This window comes from Thamnophis elegans, chromosome 1 (genome assembly GCF_009769535.1).
Source record: "Thamnophis elegans isolate rThaEle1 chromosome 1, rThaEle1.pri, whole genome shotgun sequence".
Lineage (NCBI taxonomy): Eukaryota > Metazoa > Chordata > Lepidosauria > Squamata > Colubridae > Thamnophis > Thamnophis elegans.
The window spans coordinates 55,544,691-55,563,789 of record NC_045541.1 but is presented as its reverse complement, the minus strand read 5'-3'; the positions used below and the strand labels follow the sequence as shown (position 1 = coordinate 55,563,789).

Sequence of the window (19,099 nt, the reverse complement as noted above, 5' to 3'; positions counted from 1 at the left end):
GCTTTGTGCCTAAGGTGGGACTAGAACTCATGGTCTCCCAGTTTCTAGCCTGTTGCCTTAAGCACTACAACAAACTGGCTCTCAAAAGAGGAAATATTGCAAGGGATTTGTCCAGACAGACATCAGGAGTCAACATTGACTGAAAGGCACCCAAAAGAAAAAGACACAAATTACACTTAACTAAGTCCACTTACCAAAAACAACTGCATTAATAATACAGTGACAGGATTTTATTCATTTAAAAGCAATCCAGACCTTCCAGGCAACCTGTCAAGGAGAGACTCGAGCACAATAAGATGCCCTTCCATCTTCCTGGCAGAAGTGACATGGGGATGCCGACCGTCTCATTTCACAGCACAGCTTCTTCTTCTTCTTGCTTTTCAGCACATCAACAATGATCATATTCATGGGGAAAAGAAGGAATTTGTTTGTCGCTGGCAGGAATGTACCCGGGAACAGAAGCCTTTCAAAGCACAATACATGTTAGTGGTGCACATGCGAAGGCATACTGGAGAAAAACCCCACAAGTGCACGGTAAGAGTGTCACTGCGGAAGTGTGCTCAGCCGGAGGCGTTTTGCAAACAAGCTACTGCAGGCATGTGCCTCTCAGCTTCCCTAGCCAACACAAGCAGATCAGCAGCGCCCTGCAATCTGGAGCAGATTAAAGATATAAACTCTTTCCTCTGCCATAGCACTGAGCGAATGAGAGGAAGACCCTTTCAGTGGCAGGGAAGGAAAAGAGGATCTCTCTCTTTCTGATCTGCATCTGATTGGAGGGAAAGTCTTTATGACCTCAAGGTAGAAAAACCCAGGATTTCTTTGCAGAGGTGGGGTCTGGTGCAGAAGGAGGAGAAGGAAAGATGTTTGGCAGGCAATTAAGAGAACCCCACACTCTGATTTCAGCCTCTGTCCCAGATGTGAGTTGCCAATTTTTTTACTACTGGTTTGGTCACGCTCCTGCACATGCTCATGTGTGCGCACAATGCTTCTGTGCATGTGGGCGGAGCTTTCTGCTGCAGCTACTACTGGTTCAGCCGATCCGAGCTAAACCAGCAGCAACCCACCTCTGCTCTGCCCCAAGTCTCCAATACTATAATCCCCGACATGTGGCTATAAGCACAGAGCCAGTTTCAGTATTTGAAGAATATCCCTGCATTTCTCACTGTCTACACACTTGTGCTTATTAAGTATATAATATGCAGCAAAATATCCACTGTGTATCCAGCAAAAGAGCAAAGACTGGCCCCAATCAAGAGGAGACTTTATGCTGTGTGCCACTATCTCCTGCAGATTAGCAAAACAGAGATTTCATAGCAAGCAAGGCTCTGATTCTCCTCCTTCTGCTGGTCTCCTGTTAAAGCAAATTAATTATGTCTGATTCATGTCCCACATTTAGATGTGTTCTTTATTTGAAACACCACAAAGTAATTTGAGAATTCTAAGGGTTAAAGCAATGTCTCCTGCAGTGGTGAAATCTATTTTTTTTTTTGCCATCGGTTCTGTGGTGTGGCTTGGTGGTGGGGGTCATGTAACTGGGTGGGTGTGGTCAACTTTTTTTCACTTTTTAAAGCTTTTTTTTACTACCAGTTCGGGTGAACCTTAGCATTTTTTGATAGCAAACCAGCAGAACCAGTAGCATTTCACCCCTGGTCTCCTGCATCCAGGAATGGAAGCGTCTAGCCAGCTGTGATCCTATTGGCACCTTTAACTTCAGAGCTAAAGACCCCTTCCACATAGTGCCAAAATCTAAATTAAAAATTCATTTACTGAAGAAGTGTCCAGGTTCCTTGTGCAACATGTCTCAGCCTGCCCTTGTTCTTTAAAATCAACTGAGATAAGGAATGGGATATCAAACAGAAGGCCAAGGTTACAACCTTCATCTTGCATCCTTATTTACAATAAAGAATTGGATGGAAGTCAATCCCATCGGATACTGAGATCCGGGCATAGAAATAGGAAACTGATTGGCCAACTGCTCAAATATGGAAGTTTGTATTCATAATTGCTATGTACTGGTTAAAGGTTTTGGTGTATTTTGCTGCAATTGAGTGACTATCCAGATCTCTGCAGCCCAGTTCTGAACACAAACTCTTAACAGGAATGCTTCATGCATGAAAATTGTGATGAAGAGACCCCCAATGAGTGGTTTGGTCTTAAAAGTACAAGCACCTGCTTTCCATCAGTTGCCCAGATTACAAATTGCATTAAAAAAAGAAAAGGGGGGAGGACCTTCTCTGTCTCAGACTCCTCATGAAAGCTAAGATCTGCCTGGGATTTATTCTCTTCAAGAGAGATTAAAACCAGATGAGATGGAAAAATGCCTCCAGCTGATTAACACTCCAGTTTTCTTTCATTTTTTAGTTTGAAGGTTGCTCCAAAGCCTATTCGCGGCTAGAGAACTTAAAGACACACCTGAGGTCACATACAGGAGAAAAACCTTATGTCTGTGAACACGAGGGCTGCAATAAGGCCTTTTCCAATGCTTCCGATCGAGCAAAACACCAGAACAGAACACATTCCAATGAGGTAGGGAATGTTTTTATCAAACTTTTTTCCTTTTTTTATATATAAAAAGCTTTTTTATTTTTTATTCTCTTATATACCACTGTAAGTATACGTTCACATAATTGTTATTATTCTTTACATTTGTCATTCTTATACATTTGCTATTCCATTTAATAGATTATAATATACAATTTGGGTTGCTTTATTTACCATCCCTTCCACCTGTTGTAACACCACTTTATTTTCACTTTATTTTCTCCCTCCCTCCCTTCTCTACTTTCTTCCTTTCTCTTCTCCTTCTCCTTCCTTCTTCCCTTACCTGTCCCCTACTCCTACTCTTCTTCCCCTTCCTATCCTCTCTCCTTCTCTTCCTCTCCTTTCCACCCTCCTCTCCTTACCTCTTTCTCTCTTTTTTTCTATGTTGCTAATAATATGCAGTGATTTGTATTATAATCCTACCATAGTGACTTTTTCTCATATATTGTGCTGGAAGGGGAGATGTAGCTAGTTTAATACCAGTACATTTTCTCATATAAATTGGGCCAGATTGAGTATTCCTCCTGCTCAGTTTTAGTTGGTATATTTGTGAAATAAATTCACCAAGCTAGCCTCTGAGTGCCTAAAACTAAATGAAATGGCTGGCCTTGGGAGTGCGTAGGGCTGTGGCACAAGACAAATATTGTGTCCTCTTCTTTGCTAATTAAGATCCATTATTAGTAACTGGGGAAGGTCAGGAAATTGTATTTATTGTAACAACATGTGATGGTCTGCTGCAAATGGCTAATGCTGAGGTTGAAACTTATATTACTACTAATTAAGCAAAGGACAGTAAGGGGAAATGCTCCAGAGTTCTGAAAAACCACTGGGACTGGGTAACATTAATTTATAATCTAATTATAAGTATACTTTATAATGAACAAGTGGAACAATATAAGCAGAAAATTTTAAAAGTGATATCGGATTCAAAAACTTGGGGATCATTGACAGTGATATACCCCAGTGAGGTGCTTTGAAGCTCTTTTGCACCTCACTGCTTCCTTTCAAACAAATATTTTTGTTAACAAATACCATCTCATGTTTGTTACGGATGGCTTGAAGGCAAAAGACTGCGCTGATGGCAGAAGGCTACCAATGGTAAGAAGTGGAGCCATCAAAACCCTTTATTAAGCAGGGAAAATTTTGCCCCCTAAAAAAAGGGGTGGGGAGAGAAAATTAAGATAAGCCAAAGTTGTAGCTGCACCCCAAAGTAGGCCCATGAGTCAAAGTAGTCTAGTCTGCTTGTAGACAGCTCACACCTAGCTAGGTAGATTTACCAAGAGGCAACAAATTCTCCAGATGGGATTATTATAAAACTCTCAACTCTCTTTCTTTTTTCTCTCTCTTGCCTCTTTCCCTTTTTCTGTCTGTCTGTCTGTCTGTCTGTCTGTCTGTCTGTCTGTCTGTCTCTGTCTCTGTCTCTCTCTCTCTCTCTCTCTCTCTCTCTCTCTCTCTCTCTCTCTTCTGAAGTTATTTATATGTTTCTCTTCCTTCAAAGGCAAGGCTGGAGGAAGCTTCAAATTGGCCTCTTTTCTTTTCTTTTTTTTCTTTCTTCTTCTTTTTGAGCAGATCTAAATTATTGTATAGTTTCCTCACTAAAGAAATGATGCTTGGTTCTTCTTATTATCTCTTTAGACCCTTAGCAAAGGCAACGTAGTTGCCTTAAATGTTTTAAGATTAATCTCTACTTGTTTTGTGCAGAAATTGTAACTGTTGTGTTATTGGGTTTATTTGCACATCCCCCTACATGCCCATCAAATGAGATGGATGAAATGTAAACAATGGAATCAATTCAGGGGCTTTGTGAGAGGAGAAAGATAAAACTTTCTGGGTGGGTTCAGAGGACTGATCACAATAAAATAGGAACATACTTAATAAAGGAGCTTCCAATCCATTTTGGAATAGTGTCAGCCATCTTTTATCTTCTGATCATTGGGATCTGCTACCCCAACTCAGTCTTAAACATTTTTGCTCAAAGGACCCTTTCTATTTTCAGTTTAGTTAATTATTTTAAAAATTGTAAATATTGTTAATAATAAAATATTATTTCATCTTTTTAAACTACCTATCTCCCACACAGAGAGACTAGTGCAGTGGTGGGTTCCTACCATTTGGATCAGTTCGGCCGAACCAGTAGTGGTTTAGCGGCCTGGGTCGCTGGAACCGGCAGCGTCCCAAGTCTGCCACGCCCCCAAACATTTTTCCGGGTGGCACCATAGGCACCGCCATCTTGTTTTTTGCTTCTGCGCAGAACAATTTTTATTGCACTGCGCATGCGCACACTGTGCGCATCCAGGTACGTGCATGCACAGCGTGCCCATAAGCAAACCGGCAGTAGTGCCTGCCGGAACCCACCCCTGGATTAGTGTGCCTAGGTCCTACCTTTAATCCTATTAGGGATTGCAGAAGGGCCTGTGAATGAATATAAGGCACTCTTCTTACCTGGGAAACTAGATTGTTTCCATCCTTCTGATCTTACCCATCCATCTTAGAAATGGGTGAATTAGCTAGTAGGATTTTACATTCCCTGTATATGGAAAGCAATATCTAAATCAGAATTAAGGAAAGTAAAAAAAGTATTTTGCTAAGCAGTAAATTAGCATTCTTTGGATGGTCTCCTTCTAAGAACTAATGGAAAAAGTCTTGAAGCAGCCTGAAGCAGAATGTTACATGAATCCAGCCTTTCAGAAGGAGATACCAGAACTATCTTGCTGAAAGCAGATTTTAAGAAATGCATTTGGTTTGGGGGAGGGGTCTCTTTTCTGCTTGCTTGTTTGCTTGCTTCTCTCTCTAACTGTAGAGCCAAACACTGTTTATTTGTGCTGTGGTTATCAGTGGCAGCTCAAATTTTCAAAGTTATGGAATCATCTTCAAAAATCACTCTCGGGCTTTGGATTTCACTCCACAGCATAAACAGCTACCTATTTGACAGCTGGTGGAGATGTGCGGGAGATCTGATGGGCTACAAACCCAGTTCACATTGACTCTACTTTCTGTAGAATAGGATGTCTCTCTCCCTCCCATCAACGACCCAAGCCAATTACATTTGAAAATAAAAGTTGCCCTAAAGAGATTTCTTGCATGTCTCAGCCACATCCCGTGCTAATCTTCCTGATGCAGTAACGTGAACAAATGGAAATCAGTCCAATGCAATTATTGGGCCAAGTGTTAAAATGTTTTGACAATTCACAATTTCTCATTTTCTGTTTGGAGTTTGCATACGCAGGATTCTTACACTGGAATCATCCTTTCATTGTTTATGAATAGCTAAGAAGAATGAATAGATCCAAAGGAAGGCCACATCGAGATTGTTTGCAAACCAAGCAAATCTGACAAAACAAGCAACTCCTAAAGTGTTCCTCCTTCAGCAACATTAAGGTCCCAGAATGTAAAAATACACTTCTGTCTGAGTAGTGATAGTATCTATGATACATACACAAGTTGCTGTATATTTAAAACATATCAGCCCCATGTCACAAAATAACAGAATAACAGAGTTGAAAGGGTCCCTGGAGGTCTTCTAATCCAACTCCTGCTCAAGCAGGAAATTCTATACCATTTCAGACAAATGGCAGTCCAATCTCTTCTTAAAAACGTCCTGTGTTGGAACACCCACAGCTTCCGGAGGCAAGCCCTTCCACTGATTAATTGTTCTGACTGTCAGGAAATTTCTCCTGATTTCTAGGCTGGTCACCTCCTTGATTAGTTTCCGTCCATTGCTTCTTGTCCTGCCTTCAGGTGCCTTGAAGGATAGGTTGACCCCCTCTTTTCTGTGGTACCTGTGCTGTTGGTTTTTCTTGCCTAAATGTAAAAAAAAAACATTTCTCACATACTTTTCTTACCTTTCTCACATTCTCACCATTTTCTCTCCACAAAATTGCCACTAAACTACAGCTGTAGTTTCTCAGCTGTTTTATTATTATTTTGGTGAATCACCTCAGCTTTGTTACTTTTGGCAGAAACCCTATGTCTGCAAGATCCCAGGCTGCACCAAGAGATACACAGACCCCAGCTCTCTCAGGAAACACGTGAAGACAGTGCATGGACCAGAAGCCCATGTCACCAAAAAGCAACGCAATGACATTCATCTGAGGCCACCTGTCCTTAAGGAAAACAATGACAATGAAGCAAGTGCCAAGCAGAGCAGAAGGTCTACTGAAGAACGGACTGAGGCAAACAGCACCACCACAGGCACAGAGGACAGTTTACAAGTCAAAACGATAAAGACAGAGAAGTCTGTGGTAAGAGAAGCACTTGCTTTAGTTGACTTATTGACAGTACTGTATAATATGTAGCAAATAGATATTGACTCTTTCTCCACCCCACCCTCAAACACACAGCTGTGCAATCTTTTCTGATCTCCCAGTTTAGATTTTGCCTTAGCCCAGCTCCATTTTTTTCAGTATCCTTTTGCATGTCAGATTCGAGACTTCATACATCCACAGACATGTATAATAGATATTTACATACATAAGCCAAACAAAAGATGAAAAAAATAACATTTGGAATTTCTGTCTAAGAATGGGAAAACTGTTTTTCCTGATGAATGAAACAGCAGACTAGCTTTTATATTACACTGTGATTAAAATTTGATAGGATTCCCAGGAGCACATCTATAAAATACAATTGTCCACGCTCACAGAGATAATATTTTGAATTTTAATAGCAAATAAAACTACAATTGCCAGAGTATTCTTCTTTTGTACAAAGACTTTATTTTTCTGATGCCTATGTTCTAAGCAAGACCATAATTATGCTCTATACTAGTAGTGTCCATTTGGTTGTCCAAACTATTATGAAAAGACATTTTGAAGACTCAGTGTGACAAGCTCAGATGTAGAGTTCTATGCTACATTCTTGACACATTACGCAAATTATACCCTCTCTAAATATCCTAGCAAAGTTGTGATAAACTTTCCTACTCCTGTGACAACTCACCTCAGCATCTGCTCTGCTTTTCTTGCTTTCCTCAATTTTTCTCTTTAGTTCCAGTATTTAGTGACACAGGCATGCATTGTTGTTATTACTTGCAAAGTCATGTCCGACCCATCGCAACCCCATAGACAACATTCCTCCAGGCCTTCTTGTCCTCCACCATCCCCCGGAATCCATTTAGGTTCACGCCAACTGCTTCAGTGACTCCATCCAGCCACCTCATTCAGGCATACTAACTTGGAAATTTCAGTATGAGGACTGAAGCATTTTGCAATGAAAAGATAAGCTGAAAAAAAGCTTGTCTATTGTGCTCTTTGTCTTAATTTTGACTAGAAGTTGGTGGAGTTTCTCTCCTCTAGCAAGAAAGATGGACAAGAGGACATATTGCTTAAAATATTAAATAAACATTTTTCTTCCCAACAAAACCTATGGAAGATGCCCATATTTGTATGTGAATGAATGTGTGTGGCCCGGTCTGGCTTTATTCATCTGGCTAAAATAGGGGCCATGGCCAGGGCTGGGATTGAAAAATTTTAGCAACTGGTTTCTGTCCACCCCACCCCTGGCCATGGCATGTTCTTGCCAAAGTAATCAAAAGTAAACAAAACTCAACCACTGTTTTTTAAAATAATATTGACATTTATTACGTGAGACTAATAATATTGACAAATATTTAAACCATTTATGCAATTACTATAGTAATTATCAATTCTGCAGAATACATTGATTTTTACATGACCAGATGACAGGTGGGGAGGCTGAGAAATACATACCTTAAATTCATTGCAGATATGATTTAGCCAGTAGGTCTGCACTATGAAATACCAGAAATTGCATTTGAATTAAATATAAAACCAGGATACATTAAACAGGTATCCCTAAGAAAATGTCAACCACAAATGTGAAGTTCATTACTGATGTTTAAATAAGATATACATTTTAATGTTAGTGATAATATGGAGAGCTACATTTCACATTCTGTATATTTGAGTGGTACAAAATACCACTTCAGGACATCTGAGTGAAGGAGTGAAATTATTTCGGGAATTGGATACTCTGAAAATATTTATTTTCTGATCCCTCATGATGAGACGTCAGTACTGATTGTGTACCAAGGCATATTGTCACATTTGGATTCTGTAAAGGGCTATATACATTCACGGTAGTGTAAAAACAGATTATAAATGTGATATTACAGACATTTGAGCAGTGTTTTATCTGTGCTGTGGCTGTTGCTAATCTGCCATTATTATTATTTTTTGGCTCATGTCTTGTTCCATCTATAACCTCAACCCTTCCACTTTGTGTTGTCTGCGTTCTAACAACCTGTTCTTTCTCCTCTCTTCACTTTTTCTACTCAACTTCATAAGGACAGTCGGTACTAAGGTGAGCAAATACCCTGTCTTTGTCAAAGCCTCTTTAAAAAGACATAATGTGCTTTGTCCTGTGTGTGTGGGGGGGGGGGGGGGGCTAAGCAAACCAGCTGTGTGGTTGGTCTCTGTGGAGTTCCTGCAGGAGCTATGATGGCCTGTTTGGAAAATAGTTAAGCATCTGTTACAGTGTTCTGCAATTCTTTCTTTCTCATCCTTTCTATGTTTGGCATTCCACAAGTAAACTAACTATTCTATTGAGAATCCACGCCTATAAAATTCATTAGACAAATCCTCCCTGGTCCACAATTTATGAGGGAGTGGTAATTCCTCAATTCAAGAAACAGTGTTGAATGAAATTTTCAGCTTAGGATACACTATGGCCCTCATGGCGAACCTTTTCGTCACCAAATGCCAGAAAGGGAGCGCTTTGTGCATGTGTAAATGCTCATCTGGGCCGCAACCCGGAAGAGGAGTTGCCCAGGGAGCATGCACCTGCCAGAAAATGAACTTATGGTTTCTGATGTGCATATGTGCAACGGCCAGAAACTCTTCCGGTACTGCTGTGCATGCGTGCATGCTGATCAGCTAGCCGGCGCACATGTTTATGCTGGAAAATGGAAGACCAGCTCTTCCAGTTTCCAGCACTGCCACATGCACAGAGACCAGCTGATCATTGCATGTGCATGCACACCAGAAACCTGGAAGAGGAACAGGTGACGCCACGCGTGCCAGGTAACATGGCTCCATGTGCCATTTCAGGCACCCATGCCATAAGTTCGCCATCACGGCACTATGGTATGAAATATGTGCTTCCACAGAAATAAGTACAGGTAGCTCTTGACTTACGACCACAATTGAACCCGAAATTTTTGTTGCTAAGTGACAGTCATTAAATGAGTTTTGCCCCATTTCACGACCTTTCTTGCCACAGTTATTCAGTGAATCACTGCAGTTGTTCAGTTAGTAACACAGTTGTTTAGTGAATCCAGTTTGCCCATTGACTTTCCTAGTCAGAAGGTCGCTAAAGGTGATCACATGATCCCAGGACACTGCAACCATCATATAAATGGGCCACTTGCCAAGTGTCTGAATTTTGATCATGTGACCACAGGGATGCTACTACATCATAAGTGTGAAAAACGGTCATGTCACTTTTTTCAAAGTACACTTTGAACTATCACTAAATGAACTGTTGCAAGTTGAGAACTACCTGTAGTGCCACCTGCCATTTATATAAGATATTTTAAGAAATGGCAGAAATATTATTCCATTACTGTGTTCATGTTAGCCAAGTCCCTCTTGTTATAACAACATTATGTTGTTGAGCCACAGTGGCACTGTGGTTAGAGTGCAGTACTGCAGGCTACTTTGGCTGACTGCTAGGTGACTGCAATTTGGCAGTTCAAATCTCACCAGGCTCAAGGTTGACTCAGCCTTCCATCCTTCTGAGGTGGGTAAAATGAGGACCAGATTATTGGGGGCAATATGCTAACTCTGTAAACCACTTAGAGAGGGCTGTAAAGAACTATGAAGTGGTATATAAGTCTAAGTGCTATTGCTAAGTGCTATTATAGCATTGGGCCCCTTTGATTATGAATTACATTGCCAGCATCCTTTTGCTAGAACATTTCCCCTCCCCTCTCGACTTGTGTGGTTGTGTGATTCTTGTTGATTTTAATTTATTTGTATCCTGTTCTATGTTCCCTTTTCCCCTTTTGAGTTGTTCGCCGCCCTGAGTCCCTCCCGGAGAAGGGCGGCATACAAATAATAAAATTCAATTCAATTCAATTTCACCTTGACAAAAGGCTTATTTTTCCTGTCCTTTTGCAAATAAACTTTGTTCATAAGAAAATCCACTTTGATAAATAAAGCATAGTAGACAGAACCGCCTGTTTAGTCCTCGGGAACAAATATTGTGCTAAAAAAAGAGAAACGTCAATTCAACTCAGGGTTACCTAGTGTCCCCAGTCTATAGCCACAGAGGGCCAGCAATCATAAATCATGATGCCATGGGTCAGACAGCAAAAGAAAACGAAACAGCTTTCCTTTGAGGGAGCCAACACAGGACATTTAACTTTTATTGCAGATAAATTACTTAATGTAAAATGTAATTCCTAATAAAAAACATTTGCCAAACCCAAGCCTGCAAATCATGCCCTTATCTGCTTATAAAGACTGTCAGCCAAGCATGCTGCTTGCCTTTGAAGCAAATAGCATATATGGTGCCTAAAGCATTTCAGGTTTGATTCTGCCCGCAGATAAACAGGCACATTGTAGAAGGGGAAATCTACTCAGGTTCCAGGTTTATCTGACAGAGGCATCAAGAGCTTAACTTTTCTTGAGAGAGCACATATAATTCTTTGCTAATAAAAAAAGAAAAAGAAAATCCACCCCCTTGGCTTTTAGCTCCCTGCTGTTTACATACCACTGCTTTAAAAAGTCATAAAAATTAAGTAAATCATTTCAGTGGCTTATCTGATTTAAAATCCTGTGTCCACACTACAGTGCCATCACCCTTATGGGCAATAATAGGCACATTGACTTATCAGGTAATGAGGATTTGTTTACCTAAAGGACAGATCTGCTTAAATTAAAATTGCAATAGACTTGAATACACCGAATTTCAGTACTGAAGGCCGACTTAAATTTTTCTACAGTTCTCCCTCTCCTGCTAATTTAAATCTGAGAATATTTAATACACTACCTGAGCTTGTCAATAAAATATTTTTGTTTATTCAAATTTGTTATAGCCGCACAACTCCAATGGAATTTGGGCAGCGTACAGGACCAAAAACTGTGTAAAAACAAAATATAAAACTACACAGGCAGCCCAAACTAAAACGGTCTTAAACACAGGTCAATACGACACAAACACACACACACACACTAATCCCAGACCTGAGATCAAAACAAGGTTTGAAGAACACAATCTGAACTTTCAGAAAGAAAAATTAAAACTTTCTAGGATAAACAACAGAACTCTTAAGATGGCATACCGCAATAGGCACTGTAAAGCTTTCTGATTTTTTTTTTCTTTGTCTGCAGGGGAATTTGTTAATCAGTTAAATTGCTTTTTTTTTAAAAAAAAACTTACATGGTTTAGTTAAGAAAGTCCTCCCCCTCCCCCCTCCCCCCTCCCTGGTAAGATTTATTTTCTTGGGCCCTGAAAGCATCTATAATTTATAGTTAATTTCTGACACGTTCAGATGGAAACCAGAAATATTTCAATCTTCTCAATGCTATTTTTCCTTATTTTCATTTATCCACACTGCAGTTTAACCTAAGAAAGTATTAACTTATGGGATTTTTATTTAGCAGAATAGTATATTTCTTAGGAATTCATTAGGTTGTCTTGTTTGTATTAATTTTGCGGTGAATTGTGAATTGAATCCACTCTGAGTGCAGCCTTAGTTCATAGAGCTAACTAAGAACCTGAAATGTCTTCAATTGGTGGTATTTTTCTTTGCTTCTTTAAGATGTATCAGTCCAGTCCTGGTGGCCAATCATCATGCAGCAGTGAACCATCACCCCTTGGGAGCATCAACAACAATGACAGTGGAGTGGAAATGAACATGCACAGTGGGGGAAGTCTGGGGGACCTGACTGTGTTGGAGGATAATACTCCTGTTGTGGACTCGACAGTCTCATCTGGCAACTCAACTGTCAGTCTTCAACTAAGGAAAAACATGACAGCAATGCAACGCCTTGAACAGCTCAAGAAAGAGAAACTCAGGACAGTGAAGGATTCTTGCTCATGGGCAAATCCAGCACCACAAGTCAAAAACAGCAAGCTGCCTCCCATCCCAGGCAATGGTAAGTCAGCCTTCTATTATCTAGAATTATCTAGATATCTACCCAACAGTGTGTCTGAATAGCTTTCCTCTACTTAAAACAGTGTCAGAGGCTCAACTGGGATCCAAACCTATAAGATGAGCTAAAGAGGTGTACAAACACCCCTTCCCTTGTCTCTGCTCCTGTATCCCATTGTAGTATTACTTTTGTGCGTTTTTAATTGTTATGACAACCAGTGCATGAGATAGAAACTCAAGAGTATAGGCCAACTTGAAAGAGGATGTGCTCCAAATTTTGCCTCCTGAGCAAAATATGTTCTGTTCCAATGTTCGATATTCCCGTCTTTTTTGCCCTCTTGAAAAGTAATGTGCAGGTTCATACTTGAAACAGAAAACAGGGATGTGCAACCAGCATCTCCTGTGATGTCTCAGTCTTGAAAGAGATAACATCTTGCATTACATTTGAAGTTTCTTGACTTGCAGAAAATGAACAAGGATATTGGGATGGTAGCCAGTCTTGAAATATAAAATTATGATTTGAACAGATGTACATATATTTTTGGCTGTCTAATTTATGTACAATAAAATTAGTGCATTCCAAACACTTAACAAAGAAAAAAAAATGTCAATTCAAGTTAGCCCAGTTAACCAATTCAAAATATATCCCAAAGGTGCTTTTTCAGGAGGCAACTGGACTGTCTTTCTTTGAAGATGTTTCACTTCTCATCCAAGAAGTTTCTTCAGTTCTGACAGAATAGTCCAGTTGTCTCCTGAAATAGCACCTTTAGGACAACCATGATCTGGATAAACTGAGAATCTCTACAGACCATTCAAAATATGTACAGGTATTTTTCATTTAACAACTAGTTGCTTAGTGATTATGTTGCTTAGTCAAGTTATGACAGAAACACCCCCCCTCCCCCCAAAAAACCCTACATAACCTAGTCCAGAGTCACATGACTGCATTTCGGGCTTTTGATAGCCAGTTTACCTTATGAGCCAGTTGCAGTGTTCCATGATCATGTGACTATGATTCCTGTCCTTTTTATTTGGTTTCTGGCCAAAAAAAATGCCTATAGGCATACATGGATTCATTTAACAACTGCAGCATTTGCTTAATGATTGCCACAAAAAAGTCATAAAATCAGACGTTGTTATGTGGGTGTCTTGACTTATGACCATTATGACTTGCCATAGAAATTCCAGACTCCATTACAGTCATAAGTTGAGGACTACCTGCACAGTAATATAAATGACTAATATACCATGATTCCCTGAAAATACGACCTACTCTGAAAACAAGCCCTAGCCCAATTTTCACACCTTTGCCTAATATAAGTCCTACTCCAAAAATAAACCCTAGTTAAGCCCCACCCACCATCAGGTTGTACGAGGTGGGACAAAGCCCATGTGTAAAAATCAAGCTATGGTGAGCTGCCCCAAGCGCCCTGTCCTCACTTACCTTAGGACCCCCGCAGCAAGGCCTCCCATGACTCGAACCTGTCAAGCTGTTACCTGACTTCTTCTGTGGCAGTTTGCGGCCAGGCACCATCTGGTGCATCGCACTGGTGCCACTGCTTGTGGTAGAACACTTCATGGCATGGCATGCCTGTGCTGCCTCTCACAGCAGGATGCTGCATGGCACATAGTGCCAGTGCCACTGCACGTGCAATGGCTCAACATGCCCCCACAGCTCCTGCTACAAACGGCAGCACTGGCCACGAGCAGAAGAAAATGGGTAGTGGTACAACTGATGTCAGAGCATGAGATGCCTGGCTGCAGTGGTCCTAAGGTAAGTGGGTGAGATATCCCCCCAAAATAAGACCTGGTGCTTATTTGGGGTGGGGGGACATGGTAGAAGTTCTCTAGGTTAGCATGGGCAGAATGAAGCTTGCCTTACAAAGTTTCATTTTCTCAGTCTTAGACTGCTATCTTGAACAAATCTTCTAATTCTTTGGTAAATATTTTCTAATCTCAATCCATCATCCTTAGACTTATATGGGAAATTAAAAAGACATGAAGTTGGCATGGATTTTTTTAAAATTTGGGACATTCTTTGTTTGTGCCCTATATTTACAGGTGCCAAAATAGCAGCTTACTGGAGTATTATGGACATAAAAGAGGTGTAGATGAATAATACCATAATTTCAATACCTCATATTCATGGTCTTAATGGTTAATCAGTTGTACTAGTTCAAACAACTCAATCTATTTCTAAAAATATTACCACTCCAACTGCTTATTTGTTAATTCAATGACGCCAAGGCAATCAGTTCTATTACTGATTGTCATTGCTGTCTTTCTTGATCATCTGTATTTTGTGCTATATATAGAATATAATAGCATAGCATAGAATTGAATTGAATTGAATTCTTTATTGGCCAAGTGTGGTTGGACACACAAAGAATTTGTCTCCAGAGGATAAGCTCTCCGGGTACATACAAGCAACAGGTGATAAATCATGATCATAATCATAAAATACAATCATCATAAATCATAAGATACAACACTCAGTGATAGTCATAGGATACTAAATAAAAGCAATCAACATAAATTATAAGATACAATGTGGAAAAACAATAGTTTTCTTTGCCCAATTTTGTTGGAAATAATTTGGAAGACAACAATGGTCCTTCCAGACCACTTTCCATTTTCCAACCTGCTTTATCTACCGTATTTCCCCGAAAATACGACCTGTCCTGAAACTAAAGCCTTGCCACATTTTTCACGTAGCCAAAAATATAAGTCCACCCACGAAAATAAACTCCCTGGACAACCCCCCCCCCCCGGCCATGCAGAGCACCTCTCACTGACATAGCGGTATCCTGAAGGTGCCAAGCCGCAGGAGCCAGGGGGGAGAAAGGCGCTCACATTGCTTGGCGCCTTCAGGATACCACTAGGTTGCCTGGCCGGAGGGGGGAGTTGCCAGGTGCTCATGAGCAACCACCCGGCAAACCCCCTCTCCAGCCGGGCAGAGCACCATTCACTGACCTAGGGGGTATCCCTAAGGCGCCAAGCCACGTGGTGCTCTGCCCGCTCCCCAGCTCCCACGGCTTGGCACATTAGGGATACTTCCTAGGTCAGTGCATGGAGCTCTCCACGGCTGGAGAAGGGGGTTGTGTGAGCGCCTGTTCTGCCCCCAGCAGGCATGCCTCCTAGCCTCAACATGTCCGGGCCCAGCTCTCCCTGCAGCAGCCGCTGCTGCCACCGCGCTCCAAGCATAACGTCTTCTCCAGTTCCAAACTCCAAAACTCAGCTGCTGAGTCTTCCAGCAGCGGCCGCTCTAGAAGTGCACTCTATGGTTGTGGGCTGGCTGCTGGAACTCTCTGTAAAGAGTCTTCTGGACAGAGAGTCCCCGTAGGTCAGTGAATGGTGCTCTGCCCAGCTGGAGAGGGGGTTTGCCAGTTGGTTGCTCATGAGCGTGGTCACCTCATGGCTGCTTCGCCCCTGAGGCTGTCCCCGGCTCTTTGGGAGCCAGTTCGCAAGGGAGCAGCTGCCCGGCAACCCCAAAACAATAAGCCCTCCCCTATAATAAGCCCAAGGCCATATTTTGTAAGTAAAAAGAAAATAAGACCCTGTCGTATTTTCGGGGAAACACAGTATATGTGTGAGCTGGATAAGTATTCAACATGACGGTAATGATATTGTTTCTATCCAAGTACAATAATGGGATGCCTTTCTTTTTAGTCACTGACCAATACGCTTACTTTCTCATTTTCTTTCAGGTTGTCTGCTGGACAATATGCATGGCACCTCTACAATGCTGCCTAACCCAAGGATAAATGAGCTGTCCATCAGTGAAATTACCATGTTAAACCAACTAGCTGAACGCCGTGACAGCTCAACCAGTACCATCAGTTCTGCCTACACAGTCAGCCGCAGATCATCAGGAATATCCCCTTACTTCTCCAGCCGCCGTTCCAGTGAAGCTTCTCAATTTGGAAATCGTCCTAACAACACAAGCTCTGCTGACTCCTATGATCCCATTTCCACAGATGCTTCTCGCAGGTCAAGTGATGCCAGTCAATGTAACGGAGTCTCTGGTCTCCTGAATCTCACACCAGCTCAGCAATACAGGCTGAAAGCTAGGTATGCTGCTGCCACAGGTGGCCCACCACCTACACCACTACCTAACATGGAAAGAATGACCCTGAGGAATAAAATATCTCTCCTTGATGGTTCAGAGCCTGCTTTGCCTTCATTTCGTCTCCCTCCAGGGCCAAGGCGTTGTAGTGACAGCAATGCTTATGTGTATGGGACATCGTCTGCATTCTCTCATGAAGTGCCTGGGAATAGTGCAAGACGGGCAAGTGATCCAGTGAGGAGGCCTGCTGGGGACCCAAGTTCCCTTCCTAGAATCCATACTTTCAATAGCACCAACAGTATGAATCTCCTTCACCCTCATGCAGACAGAAGACAATTCAACCTTCCAGTCTTTCCATATTCAGATAGGAGCCTTGCTAGGCATGTGTACTCCCCACGACCCCCAAGTATTAGTGAAAATATTGCCATGGAAGCAATGCCAGGCGAGACGGATGGTTCTGTGGGAGATGACGATATTGTCCTACCTGATGATGTGGTGCAATATATCAAATCCCAAAATAATGGGATTGCCACAGAGAACTCCTCTACAGGGTACGGCAGTGAAATGCAAAACTTCCAAGTAAACGCAAAAGTGCAAAATAACAATGCATTAAACCAGCGCAGAATGGCTGTTCCTGATCTGAGTATGAACCATTCAACCTCTGTTGGTGGCGGATGCCAAATAAACTATGGAGCTAACTCTAACGTGCATAAAAATAACATGCCAGTCCAGTGGAATGAAGTTAGCTCAGGGACTGTTGATGTACCCTCCTCTCAAGCAAAACAGCCATTCCCTCAGCGGAACCTGGCTGTATTCCATCAGAAGCAAAATTTTGGTCAGTATCAGAACTTCAACCAACAGCAGATGCCGGTAGGCCAAAACAACATAAATGGGAATCTGCAGCAATTTGTGCAGAAAAATGCCAGCATGGATGGACAAAGGCTCAATTGCATGCACTTAAAGCAGCAGCAGGTGAATCCAGGTTCTGATAACAACGTAGACCTGAACTCCCATGAGGTGTTCAACCAAGTTCATCAAATGCTAAGTCCAAATACGATGGGTGGTGATGTCACCCAACTTTCTCCTTCTTGTAATAACATGACCATGAAGCCTGCATTCCACGTTCATTCTCAGCAATTAGATAACGTGGCTAATCCCGTTTCAATAGTTAGCAATGGCAGAGAATATGTAATGCACAGTCAAGACATGCAGGAACCAGGGTATCAGCAGAGCTTTTCATCTCAGTCAAGCCATATGAACTTCTCCATGACACAAGAGGATTTCCACCAAGCTTCTGCATTAATAACCTCAAATCAACCAAACTTTGAGCCACAACAGAATACAATTGGTACCGTTGGACAGAGCTTCACTTCCTCAATGGTACAACCTCACCCTCCGCCTAATCCTAATCCAGGAAACAAGCACCAAGGAGTCCGTGCTGGGCAGCAGTTGGGATACGTGAGAATATCTCACCCTACAAATGATGTGAGTTCAGGGCAGCAAAGGGCACACTCTTCCCCCAGGAGAACAACTGGTGTAGGATCGTTACAACCACAATTTAACAGTAATATGAGGGAAGGCCATTTGATGCACTATTATGGTCAAATAGATATGTATGAACAAAATGGGAATGTCAACAACCAAACAGATTACAATGTCAGACAACAATGTGCGCTGAACACCAAACCAGCCACCATGCCTTCCCCTGGTGCTAACCAAGTTTCTAGCACAGTGGATTCTCAGGGTCTGGAATCTCCTCAGATAGATTTTGATGCTATCATGGATGATGGCGACCATTCAAGTCTGATGTCAGGAACCTTGAGCCCTAGCATCCTACAGAATCTCTCTCAGAACTCTTCTCGCCTTACAACTCCCCGAAATTCTCTGACACTGCCAGCTATACCAGCTGGAATTAGTAACATGGCAATAGGGGACATGAATTCTATGCTGACTACCCTGGCAGAAGAGAGCAAATTTCTTAACATGATGTCTTAATGCATAAAGCACAAATGTACTTCTAGATATATCCAGAGATTATGTGCTGTGCAACGTTATGAATGTGCTTTTCTTTTAAAAAAAAAAAGGAGAAGGAAAAAAGTTTCCATAGAGTAGACTTTTACAAGTATTAAAACATATTAAGGGAATTCCAAGTAAGAAAAAAATATCTTTGTACAAACATGCATAAACTATATTAAAAAAAGCACTGAAAGGATGCACTTCTTGTATTATTTTGGTGCTTGTTTTTGGGGAGTGCTTTTTGGGGAGTTTCTAAAGTGTGTTACCATTAATAAAAGGTAGACACATTGAGAATCCTTTCAAAAACCTGACTGCCATTGCTACCTTCCCTTCCCTTGTTAGCTTGCAGAGGGTTAACG

The 19,099-nt window shown here is 41.5% G+C and overlaps 1 protein-coding gene across 6 annotated transcripts in view; it reads left to right on the top strand.

Annotated features, from left to right (window-relative positions):
- The window catches only part of GLI2 (GLI family zinc finger 2), a 316,230-nt gene extending 297,423 nt beyond the window's left edge, over positions 1-18,807 (top strand). For all 6 annotated transcript variants that reach the window (XM_032216322.1, XM_032216338.1, XM_032216311.1 and 3 more), the window contains 5 exons: positions 385-534; positions 2,362-2,526; positions 6,501-6,782; positions 12,326-12,662; positions 16,366-18,807. In XM_032216322.1, coding sequence (XP_032072213.1) covers positions 385-534; positions 2,362-2,526; positions 6,501-6,782; positions 12,326-12,662; positions 16,366-18,719 — 3,288 coding nt within the window. In that variant the 3' untranslated portion in view covers positions 18,720-18,807. The remainder of the gene's footprint in view (positions 1-384; positions 535-2,361; positions 2,527-6,500; positions 6,783-12,325; positions 12,663-16,365) is intronic.
- The last annotated feature ends 292 nt before the right edge of the window (positions 18,808-19,099 follow it).